The sequence below is a fragment of the Telmatherina bonti genome, assembly GCF_933228915.1.
Source record: "Telmatherina bonti genome assembly, chromosome: 8".
In the NCBI taxonomy this organism is placed as follows: domain Eukaryota; kingdom Metazoa; phylum Chordata; class Actinopteri; order Atheriniformes; family Telmatherinidae; genus Telmatherina; species Telmatherina bonti.
In genome coordinates, this window is record NC_136626.1 from 34451562 (window position 1) to 34475140 (window position 23579).

The window sequence follows — 23579 nt, forward strand, 5'->3', positions numbered from 1 at the left end:
TTTTCTGCCTTGTGCGCATGCGCGTGTTCATCGAAGCGACAGCTGTGGCAATAAAATGACGTCATGCCTGGAGGAGAGGAGACGCTGACGTCATATCGTCCTGTTAAAACTCACAAAATTACCACAAAACATAGTTGAGCAGAAATGTTCAATAGAGAGAAAAAAGTAAAGTTTTGATCAATAATGTTTTAATTATCATCCATTTATTTATTTGGTTATTGAACTCACCATGAGCCAAATTTGTTTCAAGTATGAAAAACGATGCCAAGCACAAACAGAAACAGAATAAGAACACACAGATTCACAGAAAAGTCTGGATTTTAGTCATTAAAATGAATATCTTTTAGTTATCAGGGTCTCTTTTGTACTAGTTTCATTTTTTTTAAATTGTTTCTATGTTTGACACATAGAATTTACTCACAACCCTGAATTTTATTTATAATAAACATTCAAAACAATTATTCTAAACTTCTTAGGGCTTTTGTGTAATATATATTTATTATAAAATAATTGATATGAAACTGTTGCACACCTAGTGAAAAAAAAATGTCCCCCTATGCCAAACCAAAGCATATAATATACATGTTAGTTATGTTATTTATGTTATCATTTAGACCTTTTTTTTTTAATCTTTCATCAGTCTTGTTAGATTCCAGCATTAAACATGAAATACAGTCAAGTTGTTTTATTTCACATGTTTATCAAAACATGGATTTCTAATCAATATGAGCTTCGAGACTCATCTTAAGTTTGATGTCATTCCCATTCAAATTGCATGAATTTTTTAAAATCCATTTTACATGTCCTGTAATAAGATATTTATTGTGTTTTTAATAGTAAGCAGTTTTGTACTTGTAATTATATTACAAAAACACTTTTGATACGTGTTATATTTACTTACCTGAGGCTGAATGACTACATTCATAGACGCATTCCCACTCACACACCACCGGTTTACACACACTCACTCTCTCTTACCACTTCTGACAGCCTCACTTTCAATCAGAAATAAACTATACACTATATCAAATATACTAAAAACAGGAGTGAATATCCTGCAGACTCGAGCACCATATCGATCTTTTTTAGTTTATCCAGCTCAGCTGCTGGGAGGTTTCTGCTTGAAGCTTCATTACTGTCTGTCTTTCAGGGAGGAGGAGAAGGAAGGCTTCCTGAATCAGCTGTGTGCCACAGCAGGTATTTGAGATGTGACATACTACAGTGGGAAAGTTAGATTTAGGCTAAACTGTTGAAGTAAAAGATCCATTTTGTTTTCACACCTTCATCAGAACCACAGCGGTATCTCTGCACCACTTCCTGTAACTACACGTGTGTTGTTTGTGTGTTTTTTTAAAAAAAAGGAAAAACAAAGTCTAACCTGCAGAGAAACTTTACAGCCAGAATCAGTCAAATCCAGTAAAGTAATAGCAAGAAGATAATCATCAGGAGCACCCATGAGGAAAAAACCTGGCGATGCATTCACACTGGCACTATTTGGTCTGGTTCAAACCAAGCGGCATCTCCACTGGTTAAAAGTGAAGCCTATGTGGAAGTGAACAAAACTGCAGTTCCCCCTTCATCCACTAGGGGCTGCAAAACAGAGCGAATCCACATAGACTCCCATGTTAAAAAGACCAACTTCACAGCAGAAATAAACATGTTTACAGCCTGGTTCAAAAATCCATTTTAGGTTTAATCGGTCAGGTTTACCTTCATGACAACTGTGGGGGGAGTGAATTTTTTTCTAACTCGCCCGTTTTAAAGTAATTTAATCCCAAAGGTCGGCATATTTAGGGGAGTGTCCTTTTGATTGACCCGATCTCCCGCTTCAAGTAAGAAAAACGTAAAACAACCGAGGTTTTTAGCCGGTTAACAATGTGACTTAGCTTTAGCCCGCTTACCTCCATTAGCTGGTTAGCTCCTGTTATCACCGGGTTAGCTCGATTAGCTCTTAGCTACAGGCACCTTGGAGTTCGCTCGATGTCAATCATCCACCATGACCCTCACAGCCCCCCTCTCAGCTCCACCTCTTTGCCTATATTTGTATTTTCCAGGCGAGACGACACACATGCCCCTGCCAAAATGGCGATGGTAGGAACCGCCCACCGATCTTGGGTGACATCACGGAGGCTCCGTCCATCTTTTTATATGCAGTCTACAGTTCAAACCAACCCTGGGCTGCTTTTGTGTGTATTATGTTGGTTTGACGCTAACTCTAATCCGCCTGCTAACTGGGGGTCTTGGTTCACTTTGCTTACAGTGTGAAAGTGAACAGACAATTCACTGGAGCAAACACAGGAAGTGACGTGGACATGTAGCAACATTGTGGACACCTGGCTGCCTCTCCTGCTGCTCATATGGACTCATTCTAGTGGAAACCACATTAACTTTAAACACAAAAATAACTCCAGTCTGCATAAATTTATTGCTGCTCTTTTGTTGACTTTGAACGAGATGTTTTCAGTCCTGACTAACCTTTTAGCTGTGTCCGCACTATTCCCTAATTCCTCGTATACTACACAAGGCTACACTAGTGAACTCATTCTGCAGGCGATTCGGACATGAAGCTGGCTATTTTCTCCTCGTCGCAGATCACACGACTACCAGTTGTCACCATGACAACCACCGTGCATCGTTCCAAATCCAAATAAACCTTATATTTTATTCTCTTATGCTGTTTTTTTTATTCAATTCTTTCTTTGTTGCATATTTGTTCAATAGATAAAGATACAAAATAAAAAGGTTGTTTTTTTTTTTAACCTGCGCTGATGTTCGTGTCACTTGCGCCATCTTCAGCTCGTGTCTGCAATGCATTGTCCAGTGACCATTGATACTCACTGCTTTTCAAGATGCATTGAGGGTAATTTTGAGTGCACTACTTTTTTCTCTCTGGACATTCGGACAACTTTTAAAATGAAAATGAAAACACTATATAGGGCACTATGTAGGGAATAATGTGGATATTTGGACACACAGCATGAGTTGGATTTTCTTCCTCTATCTTCCTGATCAGCAGTTGTTTCTGAGCGCCCCCTACCGAGCAGCCACAGCTACACAACATCCAGCCATTTGGCCTGTTTGAGCGAACTGCAGTGCGACAGCGAACCAAAGGAATGTGTGAAATTATTCTGTCTAATCTCCTGTGTGAATACGACAGGACCAGGGCCGGATTAAAAGTGCACAGGCCCCTAGGCCCAGAGTGTTCCAGGGGCCCCGTTCCCCACCGCAACATTGTGAAAATTGTGAATGATATTGTGAAACGACATTTCCAACATCTCTCCAATGGTACCAATAGCAACACACTGTTTTCCTTACGTGGAAATCGTAAAGAAATCGTAATCTGGCCTTGGACTGGACTCATGACAAATGTGAAAACTCCCAGCCAAGCAGCTTGCTAGGTGCCTTGAAAAGTGCTATATGAATCTAATCCATCATTATTATTATTATTACACATAGTACATTTAGGCATACTCATCCTGATGACAACTCCTCCCAATAACCACACCGTTACATAGCAGAAGGTGCATAATTAATTTATTTTAACTCAAAATACACAATACACGTGTGAAATCTAAACATCCATTAATGTTATCAAAGAATTACACATAATCTTATATGAGTTGAGTATTGTATGAGACAAACGTCTATAAAAAATAATTTAAATATGAGGCTATACAGTTAGTTAATTACAGAGTGTGTTCTCCAAGCAAAAAGAAACGAATACATTTCTACTTTTTACAAACATGTAACACAGGCTGTCGGAGTTGCATCCTTATCGTGGATCTTGGATGCAGAAGTTGTTGTGAGGTACCAGTGTTACACATGAGATATGTTAGCTTTCCTGTCTTCATTTAATCATTCACGTGTTCAGTTATTCCTGATCAGACGTCAGACATGTCCGTAAAAACATCAGAAATGGAGAATATTCTCTGTCCAGCCAGCGTGGTATTGAGCAGCGAGCTGGACTGCAGAAATCCAGGTCACTGTCGACGCGTCTTGATTATAGATTCTTCTCAGGGACTCAGCTTTGCTCAAAACACACGACTTCAAAATGTTTTACACCACAGAAAAGCTATGACAGGATATGAGAGGATCACAGTGGTCCTTTCCAGTTTTTCTCCAGACTGTACTCTTGGGTCCCCTTCACCTTCCACCCCAGCAGCATCAGCAAGATGATGCCCAAGATCTTATAACCCACCTGTAAACCCAAGTACCTGCGGGAGGAACACAGCAGATTAATTAGCAGATGGATTTTATACGTGTGTTGTGTTTATGTATCCTGAGAGATAAACATAGAGCTACCTGCTTCTAAAGAGGTTGTTGTCATAGTAACCACAGCTATACTTCTTCCCACAAGCGTGTTTCCACCAGATACACGATGAATCGATGGCCATGCCGAAGAAAGCCGGAGCTGGTAGCCAAGCTGAAATGGACAGAGACAACATAAAGGATCTGTTCCTGTATGTCAGATCAGCTGATGTACAGAGACGTGGACCATGACTGGGGGACCTGCTGGAACCAACACTGGGCTCAGTTCTACACAAAAAAGTTCTTTAAAGGGACATTGTGTAAGATCGCGCCCATCTAACATCAAAATCGTGTTTCACGTTTAAACCAGATCCCTTCTAGTAATTTCCAACAACAACAAGTCGTTGCCGCCATGTCACAAAAAGCCTCGACAACACTGATGAAGCCATGTCATCCCACACTTCATGGACTGTTGTCTCAGGTGAAGAGGTTCCATCCATCCATTCTCTGCCGTTTATCTGGGGTCTGGTCATGGTGGCAGCGGCCACAACCCAGATTTCCCTCTACACAGCCACATTCTCCAGCTCGTCCTGGGGGATCCCAAGGTGTTTCCAGGCCAGCTCAGATATATAATCCCTCCAATGTGTCCTGACTCTCTTCCCGCAGGGACGTGACTGGAACACCTCACCAGGGAGGTCCAGGAGGCATCCTGACCAGATGCCCTAGCCACCTCAACTGGCTCCTCTTGATGCGGAGGAGCAGCGGCTCTACTCTGATCTCCTCCCGGATGACTGAGCTCCTTACCCTATCTCTAAGGGAGAGCCCGGCCATCCTGTGGAGGAAACCCATTTCAGCCGCCTGTATATGAGATCTCGTTCTTTCGGTCACGACCCACAGCTCATGACCATAGGTGAGGGTAGGAACGTAGATCGACTGGTAAATCGAGAGCTTTGCCTTCTGGCTCAGCTCCTTCTTCACCATGACAGAGTCTGCATTACTGATCCGTCTGTCGATCTCACGCTCCATCCTTCCCTCAATTAAGAACAAGACCCCGAGATATTTAAACTCCTCCACTTGAGGCAGGACCTGACTCCCGACCCGGAGAGGGCAATCCACCCTATTCCGGCTAAGGACCATGGTCTCAGATTTAGATTTAATAAATATTGCAAATGAGTCTAATCATTAGTGTGGCTGTGAATAAGTCAAAGAAAAAACAGTTAGCATTTGGCAGCTACAAGCTCTGCAACATGCTATAACCCCGGGAACAGTGTATTATTTAGATGGGTTATTAAAATGAGATATCTGAGATATCAAAATGTTATTTGTCTACATTTTTTAAATATATAAATAAGAAAATTCACTATTTTATATCTATAATTTAATTGTTAATTTTTTATTGGCTTCTAATTTAACTGTGAGATTTATGCACATTTATCATAGAGAATCCTCCATAAAACCACAATTCCTGTTGTGTTTGCACGTGATTAAATAACAAATGATTACTATTTAGGTATAAAATGTCTTTTTTCTTCTCTTTTTATTATTATTATTATTATTATTATTATTATTATTATTATTATCATCAATAATAATAATAATGACTTAAAGAACTATTGAAAATAGAACGGTAGAAAAAAATACTACAATGAGAATTTACTGGAAGAATTTATGGTGATATGCTAATGTCTCTGGCAGCCTATTATATATTAAACAGATAAAAGTTATGTCATAAAGCATATCAGAGAGAAGAGATCTGGCAATTTATTGCTCAGACAGATCAGACTAATTTAGTCACTGTGAAAAGTGAACTTAATTCATCTAACTAACGACTAATGTTGAAGAAATTTATGTTATCTAAAATATTTTAATCAATGATAATAACAACAACAATATTCATAACAATATTAATAACAATAATAATATTAACGAGAATGAGAATGAACATTTCAACCACTATACGGCCCAATTTATACTTTGTATAGCTTGGACCCTAATGATGAGTTAAGAAAATAATAATAATAATAAAAAACAAATAAAATGTATTCAGTATTATTTGTTCTTTTAAACAAATTAGGTATTTTTATAACTTACCCAACACTCTCATGAGTAAGAACTGAATTCCTATTGCAAATGACTTTTCTTCAGAGGAAATGCATCTGAAATAAACAAGAAAATGGTTAGAAGAGCTCTTTGTGCATTTTTATGAATAATTTTACATAAAACCCATCTTGAATAAATGTATAGATGAGCAGGTAAATAAATAAAGTTTATAAAAACATGTCCCATTTGATCCGTATTAGTCCTGTAAACTATTTTCGAACTTGTGAAATGTCCAGTTGTTGTATATTTGGACACTTTGGCATTTCCCCTACCTGAGCACCATCATGTATAACGGGTTGTGGGTGAGGCAGGCGACGAGTGATGCCACAGAGATGAGGAGGATGACCGGCAGGAGAAAATGAGGGCAGCTGTTTGGGCATGGAGCTGGAAGAGCCTGGCGCTGGCTTCCTGGAATACACCTGCAGTTTGTGTAGACCTGTCACACAAAGAAGGAAAACGTAGGAATATTTCCTCCTTTTCTCATCAAACCACACTGTAGTTATATATACTTGAATAAGTGAGAATAATCAGTCTGATCTCTAAGCAATGATCCATGAGGGGAGCTGCAGTCAGAGCTCTGAAGTCACACAATCCGCCCACTGAATGATTATTCACACGCTGTGACGTCTGTCAAACACCTCCGGCACACTCAGAGAAAAGGCGATGATTACATATTTATTCTGAGCTGCTTGTGTTGGAATAAAACCTTCCAACTGCTTCCAGACTGGTAGTTACAGCCAACCTTAAGTCATCTCAACCTCAAGTAACCTCAAGTAACCTCAAGTCATCCTTAACACTTTAAAGACCCGTTCATCATAATAAGTATACGTAGTGTCCTGCGATGGACCAGCGAGCTGTCCAGGGTGTACCCTGCCTTTCGCCCAAAGACTGCTGGGATAGGCTCCAGCTTCCCCGCAACCCTTCATCAGATTAAGCAGTTAGGATAATGAATGAATGAATAAATATAGTTTCTGAAACAGGAATCTCCAAATCTGGTCTTCGAGGGCCGGTATCCTGAAGGAATTGGACGTTTCCCTGCAGCAGTGTTTCCAATCCAGGTCCTCAGGTTCCCCTGCCCTGCATGGTTTATAGAGAACCCTACTTTAACACTGAACTTTAACCTGAATGAAATAAACTTATTAACAGGCTGCAAAGAACTTGATGAGGAAGTTTAGTAATCTGATTTAAGTATTTTGGAGGAGGAACATGTGGAAAACATGCAGGTCAGGGGAACCCGAGGAACTGGACTGGGAAACACTGCCCTGCAGCAACACCTGATTTAAAGGACTGGGCCATTAACAGACCAGTACAGAACAAGCTGTGACTGGGATCAGGTGTGTTTCAGTGAGGAAACGTGAATACCTGCAGGATGCCGGCCCTGCTGAACCCTGTTGTTGACAACTGATGATTATCTTCTGCCCCCTGGTGGACACATTCAGTATTACAGTAAGTCTCACACATCACACCCTAATAAATTTATTTATTTATTAGGACTTTGTTAAAGATTTTTTAAAAAAAACAAAAAAAAAAAAACGTTGAATTTTAAAAATAATAAATTTCTACCCATTATTTTGAATTATTCTAACTTAATATATTTATTTATTTGATTTGGATACTGCAGGTCAATGAACATCTGATATAGCAAAGAATGTCTGTTTTTATTAAGATAAACTAAAACCAACACCACAGAAGAAGAGATAAAACAACATACTTATTAGGTAAAGTGTAATAACGGTTGTAATAAATATTGTATTAAGTGTCTGATTTTGGAACGTTAAGCTGAAGCGTAGTTTTACTCCTACAAGATAAAACACAACCGCTTCACATTTAATAACACAGGATAACAAACAGAATGAAGCACATGTGTGCACACGCATGTGTAAACATCCCCCTCATGTGACAGAATATAAGAGTGATAAAAGCTTCAGATACAGAAGCAAGGCGGAGGACATCTATCTGATGGGGTGTGTTCTCTTATTCCAGATGTTTCTACCCCTCGCTGACAGATCATCCAAGCGGCTCTGGTGTTCCTCCCAGAGGGACAGCTTCCTTCACGTCTTCAGATGCAGGTCTGTTATATATTTCATGCACTGAACAGGCATATTTATAAGTTTTATCAGACTGAAAAGGTAAATTTGCTGAGGATCTGACAGCGAGTTTAGGAGAATGAATCCTGGTTTAGACCAAAGTGGCAAACGCCGGTCCACCTAAAAACCAGGGTCTCGGTTCTGTGAATCCCGTTCAGTGTGAAAGCAAACAGACCATCTAGTGAACCACAGACAGGAAGCGATGTGGAACAACACGTCTGGTTGTCGATGAGGTGAGTCTAAATGTTACGATGGCCGACGGGTGCAAACACGCTTCACACACGCTGCGTTTAGGAAAACAGCTGCAAAAAGAAAACATATTCACCCTCACAATGGAGGTGCTCTGACGTCAACGTTTCTACTGCTCATGTCAATAATTTACATCAGCTGACCTTTTTATAAGATCGTGCAAGATTAAAACCATGAAAAGCTGCTGCGGAGCGATACTGACCTGAACTCTGTGTGTGTCGTTGGGGTGTTTGGTGAAGTCGGTGCAGCCTGCATGGCAGGGAGAAAGGTACTCGATGCCGTCGGAGCCACACACGGGGTTAAAGGCGTTGTCGGGGCAGGAGCAGTTCTTATAGCAGCTGGATAAAGACCTGCGGAGGCGACAGACAGTTTGGACGCCGCTCAGTAAAAGATTCAGCCGCAGTTTTCAGCCAAACAGGCACAAAGCTGAAACGTAAAACAGTAAAAGTTCTACTGCATAAACGTTGACATCCAGCGCCCACTCCACCCACTCCACCCAGGTCAACCACTCCACCCAGGTCAACCACTCCACCCAGATCAACCACTCCACCCACTCCACCCAGGTCAACCACTCCACCCAGATCAACCACTCCACCCACATCACCCACTCCACCCAGATCAACCACTCCACACAGATCAACCACTCCACCCAGATCACCCAGATCACCCAGATCACCCAGATCAACCACTCCACCCACTCCACCCATCTCACCCACTCCACCCAGATCACCCACTCCACCCACTCCACCCAGATCAACCACTCCACCCAGATCACCCAGATCACCCACTCCACCCAGATCACCCACTCCACCCAGATCACCCAGATCAACCACTCCACCCAGATCACCCACTCCACCCAGATCACCCAGATCACCCACTCCACCCAGATCACCCACTCCACCCAGATCACCCAGATCACCCACTCCACCCAGATCAACCACTCCACCCAGATCACCCACTCCACCCACTCCACCCAGATCACCACTCCACCAAGATCAACCACTCCACCCAGATCACCCAGATCACCCACTCCACCCAGATCACCACTCCACCCAGATCAACCACTCCACCCAGATCACGCACTCCACCCAGATCAACCACTCCACCCAGGTCAACCACTCCACCCAGATCACCCAGATCACCCACTCCACCCACTCCATCCAGATCACCACTCCACCCAGGTCAACCACTCCACCCAGATCACCCACTCCACCCAGATCACCCAGATCACCCACTCCACCCAGATCACCCACTCCACCAAGATCAACCACTCCACCCAGATCACCCACTCCACCCAGATCAACCACTCCACCCAGATCACCCACTCCACCCAGATCAACCACTCCACCCAGATCACCCAGATCACCCACTCCACCCAGATCACCCACTCCACCCACTCCACCCAGATCACCCACTCCACCCAGATCACCCAGATCACCCACTCCACCCAGATCAACCACTCCACCCAGATCACCCACTCCACCCAGATCACCACTCCACCAAGATCAACCACTCCACCCAGATCACCCAGATCACCCACTCCACCCAGATCACCACTCCACCCAGATCAACCACTCCACCCAGATCACCCAGATCACCCACTCCACCCACTCCACCGAGATCACCCACTCCACCCAGGTCAACCACTCCACCCAGATCAACCACTCCACCCAGATCACCCACTCCACCCAGATCACCCACTCCACCCAGGTCAACCACTCCACCCAGATCAACCACTCCACCCAGGTCAACCACTCCACCCAGATCACCCACTCCACCCAGGTCAACCACTCCACCCAGATCAACCACTCCACCCAGGTCAACCACTCCACCCAGATCACCCAGATCACCCACTCCACCCACTCCATCCAGATCACCACTCCACCCAGGTCAACCACTCCACCCAGATCACCCACTCCACCCAGATCACCCAGATCACCCACTCCACCGAGATCACCCACTCCACCCAGATCAACCACTCCACCCAGATCACCCACTCCACCCAGATCAACCACTCCACCCAGATCACCCACTCCACCCAGATCACCCAGATCAACCACTCCACCCAGATCACCCACTCCACCCAGATCAACCACTCCACCCAGATCACCCACTCCACCCAGATCACCCAGATCACCCACTCTACCCAGATCACCCACTCCACCCAGATCAACCAGTCCACCCACTCCACCCAGATCAACCAGTCCACCTACTCCAACCACTCCACCCAGATCAACCACTCCACCCAGATCACCCACTCCACCCACTCCACCAAGATCAACCACTCCACCCAGATCACCCAGATCACCCACTCCACCCAGACCACCCACTCCACCCAGATCACCCACTCCACCCAGATCACCCACTCCACCCAGATCAACCACTCCACCCAGATCACCCACTCCACCCAGATCACCCACTCCACCCACTCCACCCAGATCACCCACTCCACCCAGATCACCCACTCCACCCAGATCACCCACTCCACCCACTCCACCCAGATCACCCACTCCACCCAGATCACCAACTCCACCCAGATCACCCAGATCAACCACTCCACCCAGATTAACCACTCCACCCAGATCACCCACTCCACCCAGATCAACCACTCCACCCACTCCACCCAGATCAACCACTCCACCCAGATCACCCACTCCACCCAGATCACCCACTCCACCCAGATCACCACTCCACCCAGACCAACCACTCCACCCAGGTCAACCACTCCACCCAGATCACCCAGATCAACCACTCCACCCAGATCACCCACTCCACCCAGATCACCCAGATCAACCACTCCACCCAGATCACCCACTCCACCCAGATCAACCACTCCACCCAGATCAACCACTCCACCCAGATCACCCACTCCACCCAGATCACCCACTCTACCCAGATCACCCACTCCACCCAGATCAACCAGTCCACCCACTCCACCCAGATCAACCAGTCCACCCACTCCAACCACTCCACCCAGATCAACCACTCCACCCAGATCACCCACTCCACCCACTCCACCAAGATCAACCACTCCACCCAGATCACCCAGATCACCCACTCCACCCAGACCACCCACTCCACCCACTCCACCCAGATCACCCACTCCACCCAGATCAACCACTCCACCCAGATCACCCACTCCACCCAGATCAACCACTCCACCCAGATCACCCACTCCACCCAGATCACCCACTCCACCCAGATCACCCACTCCACCCACTCCACCCAGATCACCCACTCCACCCAGATCAACCACTCCACCCAGATCACCCAGATCACCCACTCCACCCAGATCACCCACTCCACCCACTCCACCCAGATCACCCACTCCACCCAGATCACCAACTCCACCCAGATCACCCAGATCAACCACTCCACCCAGATTAACCACTCCACCCAGATCACCCACTCCACCCAGATCAACCACTCCACCCACTCCACCCAGATCAACCACTCCACCCAGATCAACCACTCCACCCAGATCACCCACTCCACCCAGATCACCCACTCCACCCACTCCACCCAGATCACCACTCCACCCAGACCAACCACTCCACCCAGGTCAACCACTCCACCCAGATCACCCAGATCACCCACTCCACCCAGATCACCCACTCCACCCACTCCACCCAGATCAACCACTCCACCCAGATCACACACTCCACCCAGATCAACCACTCCACCCAGGTCAACCACTCCACCCAGATCACCCAGATCACCCACTCCACCCAGATCACCCACTCCACCCAGATCACCCACTCCACCCACTCCATCCAGATCACCACTCCACCCAGGTCAACCACTCCACCCAGATCACCCACTTCACCCAGATCACCCAGATCACCCACTCCACCCAGATCACCCAGATCAACCACTCCACCCACTCCACCCAGATCACCCACTCCACCCAGATCAACCACTCCACCCAGATCACCCACTCCACCCAGATCAACCACTCCACCCAGATCACCCAGATCAACCACTCCACCCAGATCACCCACTCCACCCAGATCAACCACTCCACCCAGATCACCCACTCCACCCAGATCAACCACTCCACCCACTCCACCCAGATCACCCACATCACCCACTCCACCCAGATCACCCAGATCACCCACTCCACCCAGATCAACCACTCCACCCACTCCACCCAGATCACCCACTCCACCCAGATCAACCACTCCACCCAGATCACCCAGATCACCCACTCCACCCAGATCACCCAGATCACCCACTCCACCCAGATCAACCACTCCACCCAGATCACCCAGATCACCCACTCCACCCAGATCAACCACTCCACCCAGATCACCCACTCCACCCACTCCACCCAGATCACCCACTCCACCCAGATCAACCACTCCACCCAGATCACCCAGATCACCCACTCCACCCACTCCACCCAGATCACCCAGATCAACCACTCCACCCAGATCACCCACTCCACCCAGATCACCCACTCCACCCAGATCAACCACTCCACCCACTCCACCCAGATCACCCACTCCACCCACTCCACCCAGATCAACCACTCCACCCACATCACCCACATCACCCACTCCACCCAGATCACCCAGATCACCCACTCCACCCAGATCACCCAGATCACCCACTCCACCCACTCCACCCAGATCAACCACTCCACCCAGATCACCCACTCCACCCAGATCAACCACTCCACCCAGATCACCCACTCCACCCACTCCACCCAGATCACCCACTCCACCCAGATCAACCACTCCACCCAGGTCAACCACTCCACCCAGATCAACCACTCCACCCAGATCACCCACTCCACCCAGATCACCACTCCACCCAGATCAACCACTCCACCCAGATCACACACTCCACCCAGATCAACCACTCCACCCAGGTCAACCACTCCACCCAGATCACCCAGATCACCCACTCCACCCAGATCACCCACTCCACCCACTCCATCCAGATCACCACTCCACCCAGGTCAACCACTCCACCCAGATCACCCACTCCACCCACTCCACCCAGATCACCCACTCCACCCAGATCACCCAGATCAACCACTCCACCCAGATCACCCACTCCACCCAGATCAACCACTCCACCCAGATCACCCACTCCACCCAGATCAACCAGTCCACCCACTCCACCCACTCCACCCAGATCAACCACTCCACCCACTCCACCCAGATCAACCAGTCCACCCACTCCACCCAGATCAACCACTCCACCCACTCCACCCAGATCAACCAGTCCACCCACTCCAACCACTCCACCCAGATCACCCACTCCACCCACTCCACCCAGATCAACCACTCCACCCAGATCACCCACTCCACCCAGATCACCCACTCCACCCAGATCAACCACTCCACCCAGATCAACCACTCCACCCAGATCACCCACTCCACCCAGATCACCCAGATCACCCACTCCACCCAGATCACACATTCCACCCACTCCACCCAGATCACCCACTCCACCCAGATCAACCACTCCACCCAGATCACCCAGATCACCCACTCCACCCAGATCACCCACTCCACCCACTCCACCCAGATCACCCAGATCAACCACTCCACCCAGATCAACCACTCCACCCAGATCAACCACTCCACCCAGATCACCCACTCCACCCAGATCAACCACTCCACCCACTCCACCCAGATCACCCACTCCACCCACTCCACCCAGATCAACCACTCCACCCACTCCACCCAGATCACCCACATCACCCACTCCACCCAGATCACCCACTCCACCCAGATCAACCACTCCACCCAGATCACCCACTCCACCCAGATCAACCACTCCACCCAGATCACCCACTCCACCCACTCCACCCAGATCACCCACTCCACCCAGATCAACCACTCCACCCAGATCAACCACTCCACCCAGATCACCCACTCCACCCACTCCACCCAGATCACCCAGATCAACCACTCCACCCAGATCAACCACTCCACCCAGATCACCCACTCCACCCAGATCAACCACTCCACCCAGATCACCCACTCCACCCAGATCAACCACTCCACCCACTCCACCCAGATCACCCACTCCACCCACTCCACCCAGATCAACCACTCCACCCACTCCACCCAGATCACCCACATCACCCACTCCACCCAGATCAACCACTCCACCCAGATCACCCACTCCACCCAGATCAACCACTCCACCCAGATCACCCACTCCACCCAGATCAACCACTCCACCCAGATCACCCACTCCACCCACTCCACCCAGATCACCACTCCACCCAGACCAACCACTCCACCCAGGTCATCCACTCCACCCAGATCACCCAGATCACCCAGATCAACCACTCCACCCAGGTCAACCACTCCACCCAGATCACCCAGATCACCCACTCCACCCAGATCACCCACTCCACCCACTCCATCCAGATCACCACTCCACCCAGGTCAACCACTCCACCCAGATCAACCACTCCACCCAGATCACCCACTCCACCCAGATCACCCAGATCAACCACTCCACCCACTCCACCCAGATCACCCACTCCACCCAGATCAACCACTCCACCCAGATCACCCAGATCAACCACTCCACCCAGATCACCCACTCCACCCAGATCAACCACTCCACCCAGATCAACCACTCCACCCAGATCACCCAGATCAACCACTCCACCCACTCCACCCAGATCACCCACTCCACCCAGATCAACCAGTCCACCCACTCCACCCACTCCACCCAGATCACCCACTCCACCCAGATCAACCACTCCACCCACTCCACCCAGATCAACCAGTCCACCCACTCCACCCACTCCACCCAGATCAACCAGTCCACCCACTCCACCCAGATCAACCAGTCCACCCACTCCACCCAGATCAACCACTCCACCCACTCCACCCAGATCAACCAGGACGGGTATCAGTGGTTTGTGCTGCTGCCGTTGTTCTGATGTTAATGGAAGGTTAAAGGTTACGCTGAAAAAACTGAAATCTAAGTAAGATTAAAAATCTTAAATTAATTACACTTATGCTTATTTTTCTACAGGTAAGATAATTCTTAGTTTTTATGCCAGAGAATTCTTCTTTTTTTAAGAGTATTTAAGTCTTGACAAGCCAAATTTTCTTCTTCTGTTGGCAGATAATTGATCTTATTTTAACATTTACCTAATTTTTGTATATTTTTTTCTTGTTTTTTTAAGGCTGAGTTTTTGCAGTGTAGAATGTGTTGTTTGTGGTTTTGTTTTAGTATTTACCAGGTTTTACCTCATTGCTCTCCGGTGTGTGGACTTTTTCCATGGCTGAGATGTGATTAAAGTAGATTTTCATGCAGGATTTGACTTTTATGTAAATGTTAGAAGCAAAAGTAAACAGATGATTTTACCCAGACCTGTCCGTTTAACAAAACAGCAACCTGTTGATTGGTGTCTGACACAACATCCAACCACATGTTTGCTGCCACTCCGAGGATTTGACGCTTTGAACTTCACTTTTTCATTTGTACAGTAACAATAAGGATCCATATTTTTTAAATAAACTCTAAAAATTAAAGCTAATTTTATCATTTTAATAGATAAATAGCCAAATTTTTAAACAGAAATGGGAAAGCAAACACTTACTTCTGATGTAACATACTGAAACCAAGAGGAAAAGATGACTTTTGTTAGAATTTACAACTTAGATCACTTAAATATTTGCTTTACTAAACAGTAGACTATGATGTTAAGAAGTTAACCGCTTGTAAAAATAAAGATTTACAGCATCTTTTACCATTCATGTGTGCGTAAAGTTTTACTACAAAAACTGAAATCTAAGTAAGATTAAAGTTATCTTAAATTGAGTACACATTGGCTTATTTATTTAAAGGTAAGATAATTCTTAGTTTTTATGCCAGAGAATTTCTCGTTTTAAGAGTATTTTCACTTGTTTTGGGAAGTTTTGACAAGACAAAATTTCTTCTTCTGTTGGCAGATAATTTCTCTTATTTTAAGCAACATTTTTGTATAATTTTTTTCTTGTTTTTTAAGGCTGAGTTTTTGTAGTGTTCATATTCCAGGCTAAAGCTGTCTGACACGCAGTCGTCATGCAGGTTAAACAAACGAAGACTGATGGCAATAAAAGGATCACAAGTAGTTCATCAATCAGATTTTATGAAAATGTATTAAAAAGCAGCTCAAAAAGTTTGTAAAACCAACAAAGTTTGAAAAATCTGTCAGAAGTTCTTTACTGTGTTTAAAGTGAAATAATTTACAATCTGGATGTGTTGTTGACATGAAAACAAATCGCCGTGAAGATGGACGCCGCGTCGCCTCACTCACCCATATTGTCCATCTTGATGCGTGACCTCCGAGACTTTCTTCGTGGAACAGCCCATGAAGAAGAGAGGGATGCAGAGGAGGGTGGAAATGGTCAGCATCACCACGGAGAAGCGAGGGATGGCCTTCTGAGACAAACCCACCCTCTTCATGATGACCCCCCCGATCAGCATCCCCACTGCCACGGCTGGCAGATTCACAGCACCTGAAAGCCACAAACACACTCCTCCGTAAATACTGGTGAAGATGCAGCTCAGAGGTACCGCGCAGCAACGTGATGAAGGTTTCAGAGTTCTCTACTCTGCAAAACGAGGAAAAAATCATCAGCTGAGCTTCTTTTCTTTATAGTAAGAATAATAATTATAATAAAAATAGAATTTTAACTCACTAAATCAGAGTTTTATAAAGTACATCATGCTTTAAGCCCCAAAAAGCCACATGAATTTATGTCAAAACATAATAAATACAGTAGAAAAAAAGACTGGATTAACATAGAAAGCAAGTAAACTGAATAAAGTAATAGCAATAAAGAATACATGTAGAATAATAAATAATAAGGAAATCAAATAAAATGTTCTTAATATTCAAAAATTTAGAAATTAATTAAATAAATAATAAAAATCATAAAAATAAAATAATAAATTAAATAAAATAATAAAAGAAAAAATAAAATAAAATAAAATAAAATAAAATAAAATACATATTATAATAATAATAAAAAATAAAACACGTGTCGTGTCCCATACTGACCTACTAGCATGCTGCTGTATGCAAGTGAAGCGCTGTACTGTCGTTCCAGAAACTTGTTGAGGAACGTGGACAGACCTGCTATCACCGAGGAGAAGCAGCACTGGGCCAGAACCAGCATCAGGAACAGAGGGTTCATCAGCAGCTGCACAAACCCTGATCAGACCACAAACACAGAGTCTCTAACAAACAACCTGCAGAACAGCTTTTTTTTGTTGTTGTTGTTTTAACAACTTTTTATTTATTTTATATTATAAATATTAACAAAAAACACATATAGAATAAACACCACAAACAAAAATAAAATAAACATACATACACAGGTCCAGGACACATAATAAACTGTTAGATCTGCATACTGATAGAGAAACTTACTTTTCATGAAATCCATCAAGGAGATGTCCTGCTTCCTGAAATCATCGCTGGAGTCCGTCTCACTGTCCGTCATCTAGAGAAACATCCAACAGCAACGTTACAGCGCTCCTCCAGCCAGAAACAGACGCAGCTGGACCAGTTCAGACACAGAGGACATCATGTCTGCATGCTGGGCAGCGTGCGCATGCAGCGTGCACATGCAGCGTGCACATGCAGAATCTATCCTGAGAGTAACCTGACGCCTTTATGCGCTCAGTCACGTCTTCATTAACATTCACTACGTCCTTTTTGTCTTGTCTTTTTGGAAGGAAAACAAGCAAGTCGAGTTGCTGTTCCTCAGTAAGAACTAAACTGGGCTAAACTGGGCTAAACTGGGCAGGGAAGCATTTAGTTGCTGGTTTGTAGTAAATTACAATCTAACGTCACTTTAACCCTTTATGGAGCAAGAGACTATTTTTTAATCACTTTTTTGTTTTGTTAATGTAACAACAGAATGGAGGTGTTGTTTCATACCAGAAGGACAATTTTAGCTTAAAATTTCTCATGTCCAGGTATTTCATTGAGTTCCCTATAAAGGTTTAAAGCAGGGGTGTCAAAGTCCAGTCCTCGAGGGCCGGTATCCGGCAGGTTTTTGTTGTTTCCCTCTACCAACACAACTGATTCAAATCAAATGCTTCAAGCAGCTTCTAGTCAACCTATTTATGAATTTTGAGCAGGTGTGTTGCAGCATGGAGACAACAAAACCTGCAGGATACCGGCCCTCCAGGACTGGAGTTTGACACCTGTGGTTTAAAGCCTGTGTTGCTTTGGGTGAGTTTAAATCTGTGGTGTTTTATGTGAGAAAGTTTTAACATGGTTAGTTATCTGTCTTATCTCGTGGGAAAGGAGAACTCAGTGGGACTAACCAGGTTAAATTAAAAACGTTTCCAGCATGACGCCGCGTCTACCAAAGCTGTACGGAGTTAAAATGTATTTTATAACCATTAAAACACCTAAGAGTTGCTGCTCAACCAGGTGACATCCTGTAAACCTGAAGGACAAACTTTTCCCCTGACTGTCAGGTCTGAACAGGTAAAACTACATTTGTAAGAATGAAGACGATGAAACTTCTTTGTGGTTGATTTTGTGTAAAAAAAACAGAAACTTGACTATCAGTGTGTCCAGGTGTGTTATAACAGGAAAATAACAGCAGGTGTGAGACGCTACTGGAAAAAATAGCTTAAATGAGTAACTTTATCTGATCTGTGGAGATTTTTTTACTTTCCTCGTGTAGAAAACAAACAGAGCAGACAGTTGTTATTATTAATCGATCAATCACTGATTAAAGATGACATCACATCTGGATCTGGGTCAATAACACTGACCAGGGTTAAGCGATAAAGGGGCGGTTTAGGACAGAGAATGGTGCTTGTAAATGAGACTTTATAAATAAACATGTAAATAGAAAAAATAAGGTCTCGATGTGTGGAAATAATTAACTGTTTCAGCTCCAGCGGGTGTTAAATGCAAATGAGGATGAACCTTAAAGACCCTACTTAGGAAGAAACTGATCACTGCTCCACTAATACTCACACAGCTCTTTACTCTACCAGTTCTGAGACCTTTTTTTATTCCTTTATGATAAAAACTTTGAATAAAACCGTGTTTAACACGGTCTGATTCATGTCTTCTGCCCCCTGCTGGACACCGTTTGTACTACAATCATTTTGATGTCAAGTGGCAAATATAAAAAAAAGGATTTTTGTTCATCCTTTCTTATGTTTTAGTCAAGGACCAAATAAAAACTTCAGACTGAAAAAGATGAAAAATTTCTCCCTATTTCTTTAACTTCACTCAGCGTCACATCTGGCGGTTTCATCTCTTTTATCTTCTTTATGAAACAGAAACATGGTGACATGACGCTGCAGATGCTGCATTATCACCAGGAACACATGTTGATGTAAAACATTATTTACAACAACGTGCAAAATGCATGACATGCTGTTTACAGTAAATATTTGTGCATTGTCCACCGGTGGGGGGATGGGGAAAGGGGGAGACATATATCTGAAATCTTTTTATCTCAGAAATGATTTCTGTCACTAAAAAAGTCAATCTGATGCTGATTTCTCGTTTCTACGTGACAACAGAGTATTAAAAATAAACATTTTATTTACAGGAAAGTTGAATCTCCAGTTAGTTTCTGAGCCGCTGAGACGACCGACTGCAGGAAAATGTTTCTGTTTGTAGCCTTGAATTAAGCCTGAAAGTCTAAACTTCAGTGACATCTCAGTTGTTCCATTTCAGATCCAATGTGGTGCCATGCAGAGCCCGAACCAGGAACACGCTGTCCGAATACTTCTGGGCCTAACTCAACCTTCCCTCCCTGACATGGTGAAGTCTCAGTCCACATGATAAACATGATTTTCTTTTAACGTTTATCTCATCAACAACTCTGCACCCTGCTGAGAAGACATCTGAAACAAGACAATGTTCTTTCTCTCTCTTTTTCTCTCTATGAGGTGTTTTCTGTTTTCTCTTCTTTTCGATTCTCTTCCTGTCCCTCTTCTGTCCTCTCCAGTTCAGCAGTACAAACTTTGCAATACAAAAAACTATGCAAAATAAATAGAAAAATAAAATTAAAATCCAGACTATGAAGGGGACCATTATATTTATGATGCTTCCCATGGCAAAGTAAATTTGCCCAGCAGAACACAGCATCCAGAAAATCCATTTTGCCTGCTTAAATGCTGGACAAGACAAAAAAAAAACCAAGATAATCCCCAAAGAAAGATCCATTCCAGGTGAAAGAGACGCGTTCGCTGATGTGACCTGGCTGTAATGCTGACAAACATCCAGCAGAGATCAGTGCAACACGCAGGAAACAAGCATCCAGTGTGTCTGAGACCTACGCTGTCCTCTGGAGGCATCCTGCGAGGGAAGAAGAAGTACGGGATGGACGTGACGACGAGGCAGCCGGTGGCGACGAGCAGACCCATCCACCAGGCCCCAACCCAGCGTGGATCACCTGGTCGCAGCTCTTGTTCTGCCTCTGCAGGAAACAGCAGCAGACACTCAGCCTCCACATGCTCTGACATGACCAGAGATACAGTTCTGCTCATATTTATTCATCTCCGTTCATTAAAGAAGAAAAAAAAAAAAACAGCTGCCTGTAAAATAAGCTGAAATCAACTAAAGTAATAATAAATAAATATTTTATGAAAATCATGACATTATTTTCTAATTCTGGTTCAATAGAAATTTTTTTTTTAAAAGGCAAACAAATAAGATAATTTATGACATATTCCATCAGTCATAAAGTAATATTTAGTTGAACAATGCTTTAATGTTTCCGCTCCAGTCAGGTGTTTTCTGTTCCTCTCAGTCAGACTTCTGCACCTGTTGGCAGGTATTTTGTCCCACTGTTCAACAGAAAAGTCTCTCATTTGTCCAGGACACATTTGTTTGTTTGTTTTTTTTTTCTTTCTTCAACTCAGTTAAAAGAAAAAACAGTGTCTTATGTTACTAAATTATATTTTTGCAAGTTTTTAGTTATTGTTCCTTTTTTAAGTCTCCAGTTATTTGAGTGACTGTTGTAAATTCAGCTTTTCTGTAATGAAAGGGGATGAATACATGTGAGCACAGCTGTACGTCTTCACAGCTGCCAGAGCTGCAGGTGGTTACAGGCCACCTGACTGGATGTTTTAGGTGGTTACCCCAGCCGAGCCGGTCCACGTCCACGTAGATGCGCAGCATGATGGAGCCCAGCAGGTAGCCGATGGCAGGTCCGAACACAGACAGAGCAAACACGATGGCTGCGGAGGAAAAGAGTTCAGACGTTTTACTTCTCTGCCAAGCTGCAACAACAGCATGCAAACGTTTCTAAAAGGGAAAAGAAGAAGTTATCGACCAGATTCAGATAAATCCTGTTTGAGGAGGAGATGGATTATAATCTGGTCCCCCACCAGAGACACAGGAAACAAAGAAAATAAATATTTTTATCATAATTACAGCAGGAAAAAAAAAAAAAAAAAAAATCCATCCTTGTTGCAAAACTTTTCTTATTTAATTTGTTTTTATCAAAAAAAAAATCAGATTTTTTTTTTTACATTTATTTACTTTTATTCATCTATTTGTTTTGTTTATTATTTATTAACTGCTTTAATATGTAAAAGAATTTTATTTACTTATATAAACAAGTCTTTGTCTGTCTTTTTTTTCATTGTGTTTATTTTATGTCTATAATTGTAAATAAATTCAGGCGTTAAGCTATTAAACTTCATTAAACTCATCTGCTGCCACTTTATCAGCCTTTAAATGAAATGTTTCGTTTTATTCTGCTGGTTTTACAGCCTTAAAAATGAAAATATAAAAAGTTTCACGACCTTCTTAGTGTCAGCAACGTGAAACAGATTAACAGACTTCTACAAGCACGTCATCACATTTCTTTATGATGACGTGAGACTAAATGATCGACTTTAATCAAAATTCATCATTTATTCAGTTTCAGCGAGTTGTCATGGAAACATCAGCTTCGTATAAAATCGTAAATAGCAAAACACCTGGAGTCTGGATATTTACAGAATCTGCAGCAGACAACTTCTGGGTTTTTTTCCCCTCGTTTTCGTCACGTCGTCCTGCAGAATTACGACTTTTAACAACCTGAACCTGAAGGGAGGGGGGGGGGGGGGGGGGGGGGGGGGGCGAAGTCCGGTCCTGGAGATCCACCATCCTGCATCTTTTAGATGCAACTCCTCCCCAACACACCTGATTCCCTCGTGCACGTCATCCAGCACGCAGACGGGACCTTCATGTGTTTGGAGAAGAGCAGGATGGTGGATCAGCACCCCCACCTGCACCGAAGTAAAACACACGTCAGGTCATTCACCTATGTAGAGCGGGGAGTTTCTCTGCCCAGCAAAGTCGTCTACGTAGGAAATCCCAAAGGGCTGAATGGGCACCGAGGCGGCACCGAAGAGCAGCTGAGCGGTGGCCATGAGCAGCCACAGCTTGTTGGTGTCGGCCAGCTGCAGCGTCTCGTCACGACCGCATGACTCGGAGGTGCTGGCGTTGCTCCGCGGGATGCAGATGTCGCTGTGATCTGAGTCGTAGCAGGACGATGCCAGTAGGAGGAGAAAGGAGGACAAAAGCAGAGCAGCTGTTAATGACAGGACAGTGAATTTTCATTCCCTGCAGCTTTACTGACCCTCCGACAGCATGTCTGACCGCGGCGGCCTGAAGCTGGAGGAGAGGCTGCAGGATGGTGTTCCTGTCTGGAGGAAAAGCTCTCCTCTGTAGCTTTCAGAGAAAATAAATTTCCCTATAAGTTAAGCAACAATTAAAGCCGAGCTGCAGATCCAACACCTGCAGAGGTTCTGCTGTGAGAAACATCTGATGTTTAAATGGATTTAACTCCATTTTATTTACAAAAGTCAGAAACTTCGTTTTTATTTAATTTATTTGGTTTATCGGTAACTAAAATGTCTCAAAGTTTTTTTCTCGTTTCTGTTTTTACT

At 44.7% G+C, this 23579-nt stretch overlaps 1 protein-coding gene across 1 annotated transcript in view; it reads right to left on the reverse strand.

Moving 5' to 3' along the window:
- Positions 1 to 4075: 4075 nt before the first annotated feature.
- The window catches only part of slco2a1 (solute carrier organic anion transporter family, member 2A1), a gene marked incomplete at its 5' end in the record, with an annotated part of 29708 nt that continues 10204 nt past the window's right edge, over positions 4076 to 23579 (reverse strand). Inside the window, 11 exons of the mRNA XM_079245723.1 lie at positions 4076 to 4214; positions 4303 to 4423; positions 6340 to 6404; positions 6621 to 6784; positions 8887 to 9034; positions 16966 to 17167; positions 17713 to 17865; positions 18085 to 18157; positions 20976 to 21115; positions 21780 to 21878; positions 22952 to 23164. Of these exons, the coding sequence (XP_079101849.1) occupies positions 4094 to 4214; positions 4303 to 4423; positions 6340 to 6404; positions 6621 to 6784; positions 8887 to 9034; positions 16966 to 17167; positions 17713 to 17865; positions 18085 to 18157; positions 20976 to 21115; positions 21780 to 21878; positions 22952 to 23164 (1499 nt within the window). The 3' untranslated portion in view covers positions 4076 to 4093. The remainder of the gene's footprint in view (positions 4215 to 4302; positions 4424 to 6339; positions 6405 to 6620; positions 6785 to 8886; positions 9035 to 16965; positions 17168 to 17712; positions 17866 to 18084; positions 18158 to 20975; positions 21116 to 21779; positions 21879 to 22951; positions 23165 to 23579) is intronic.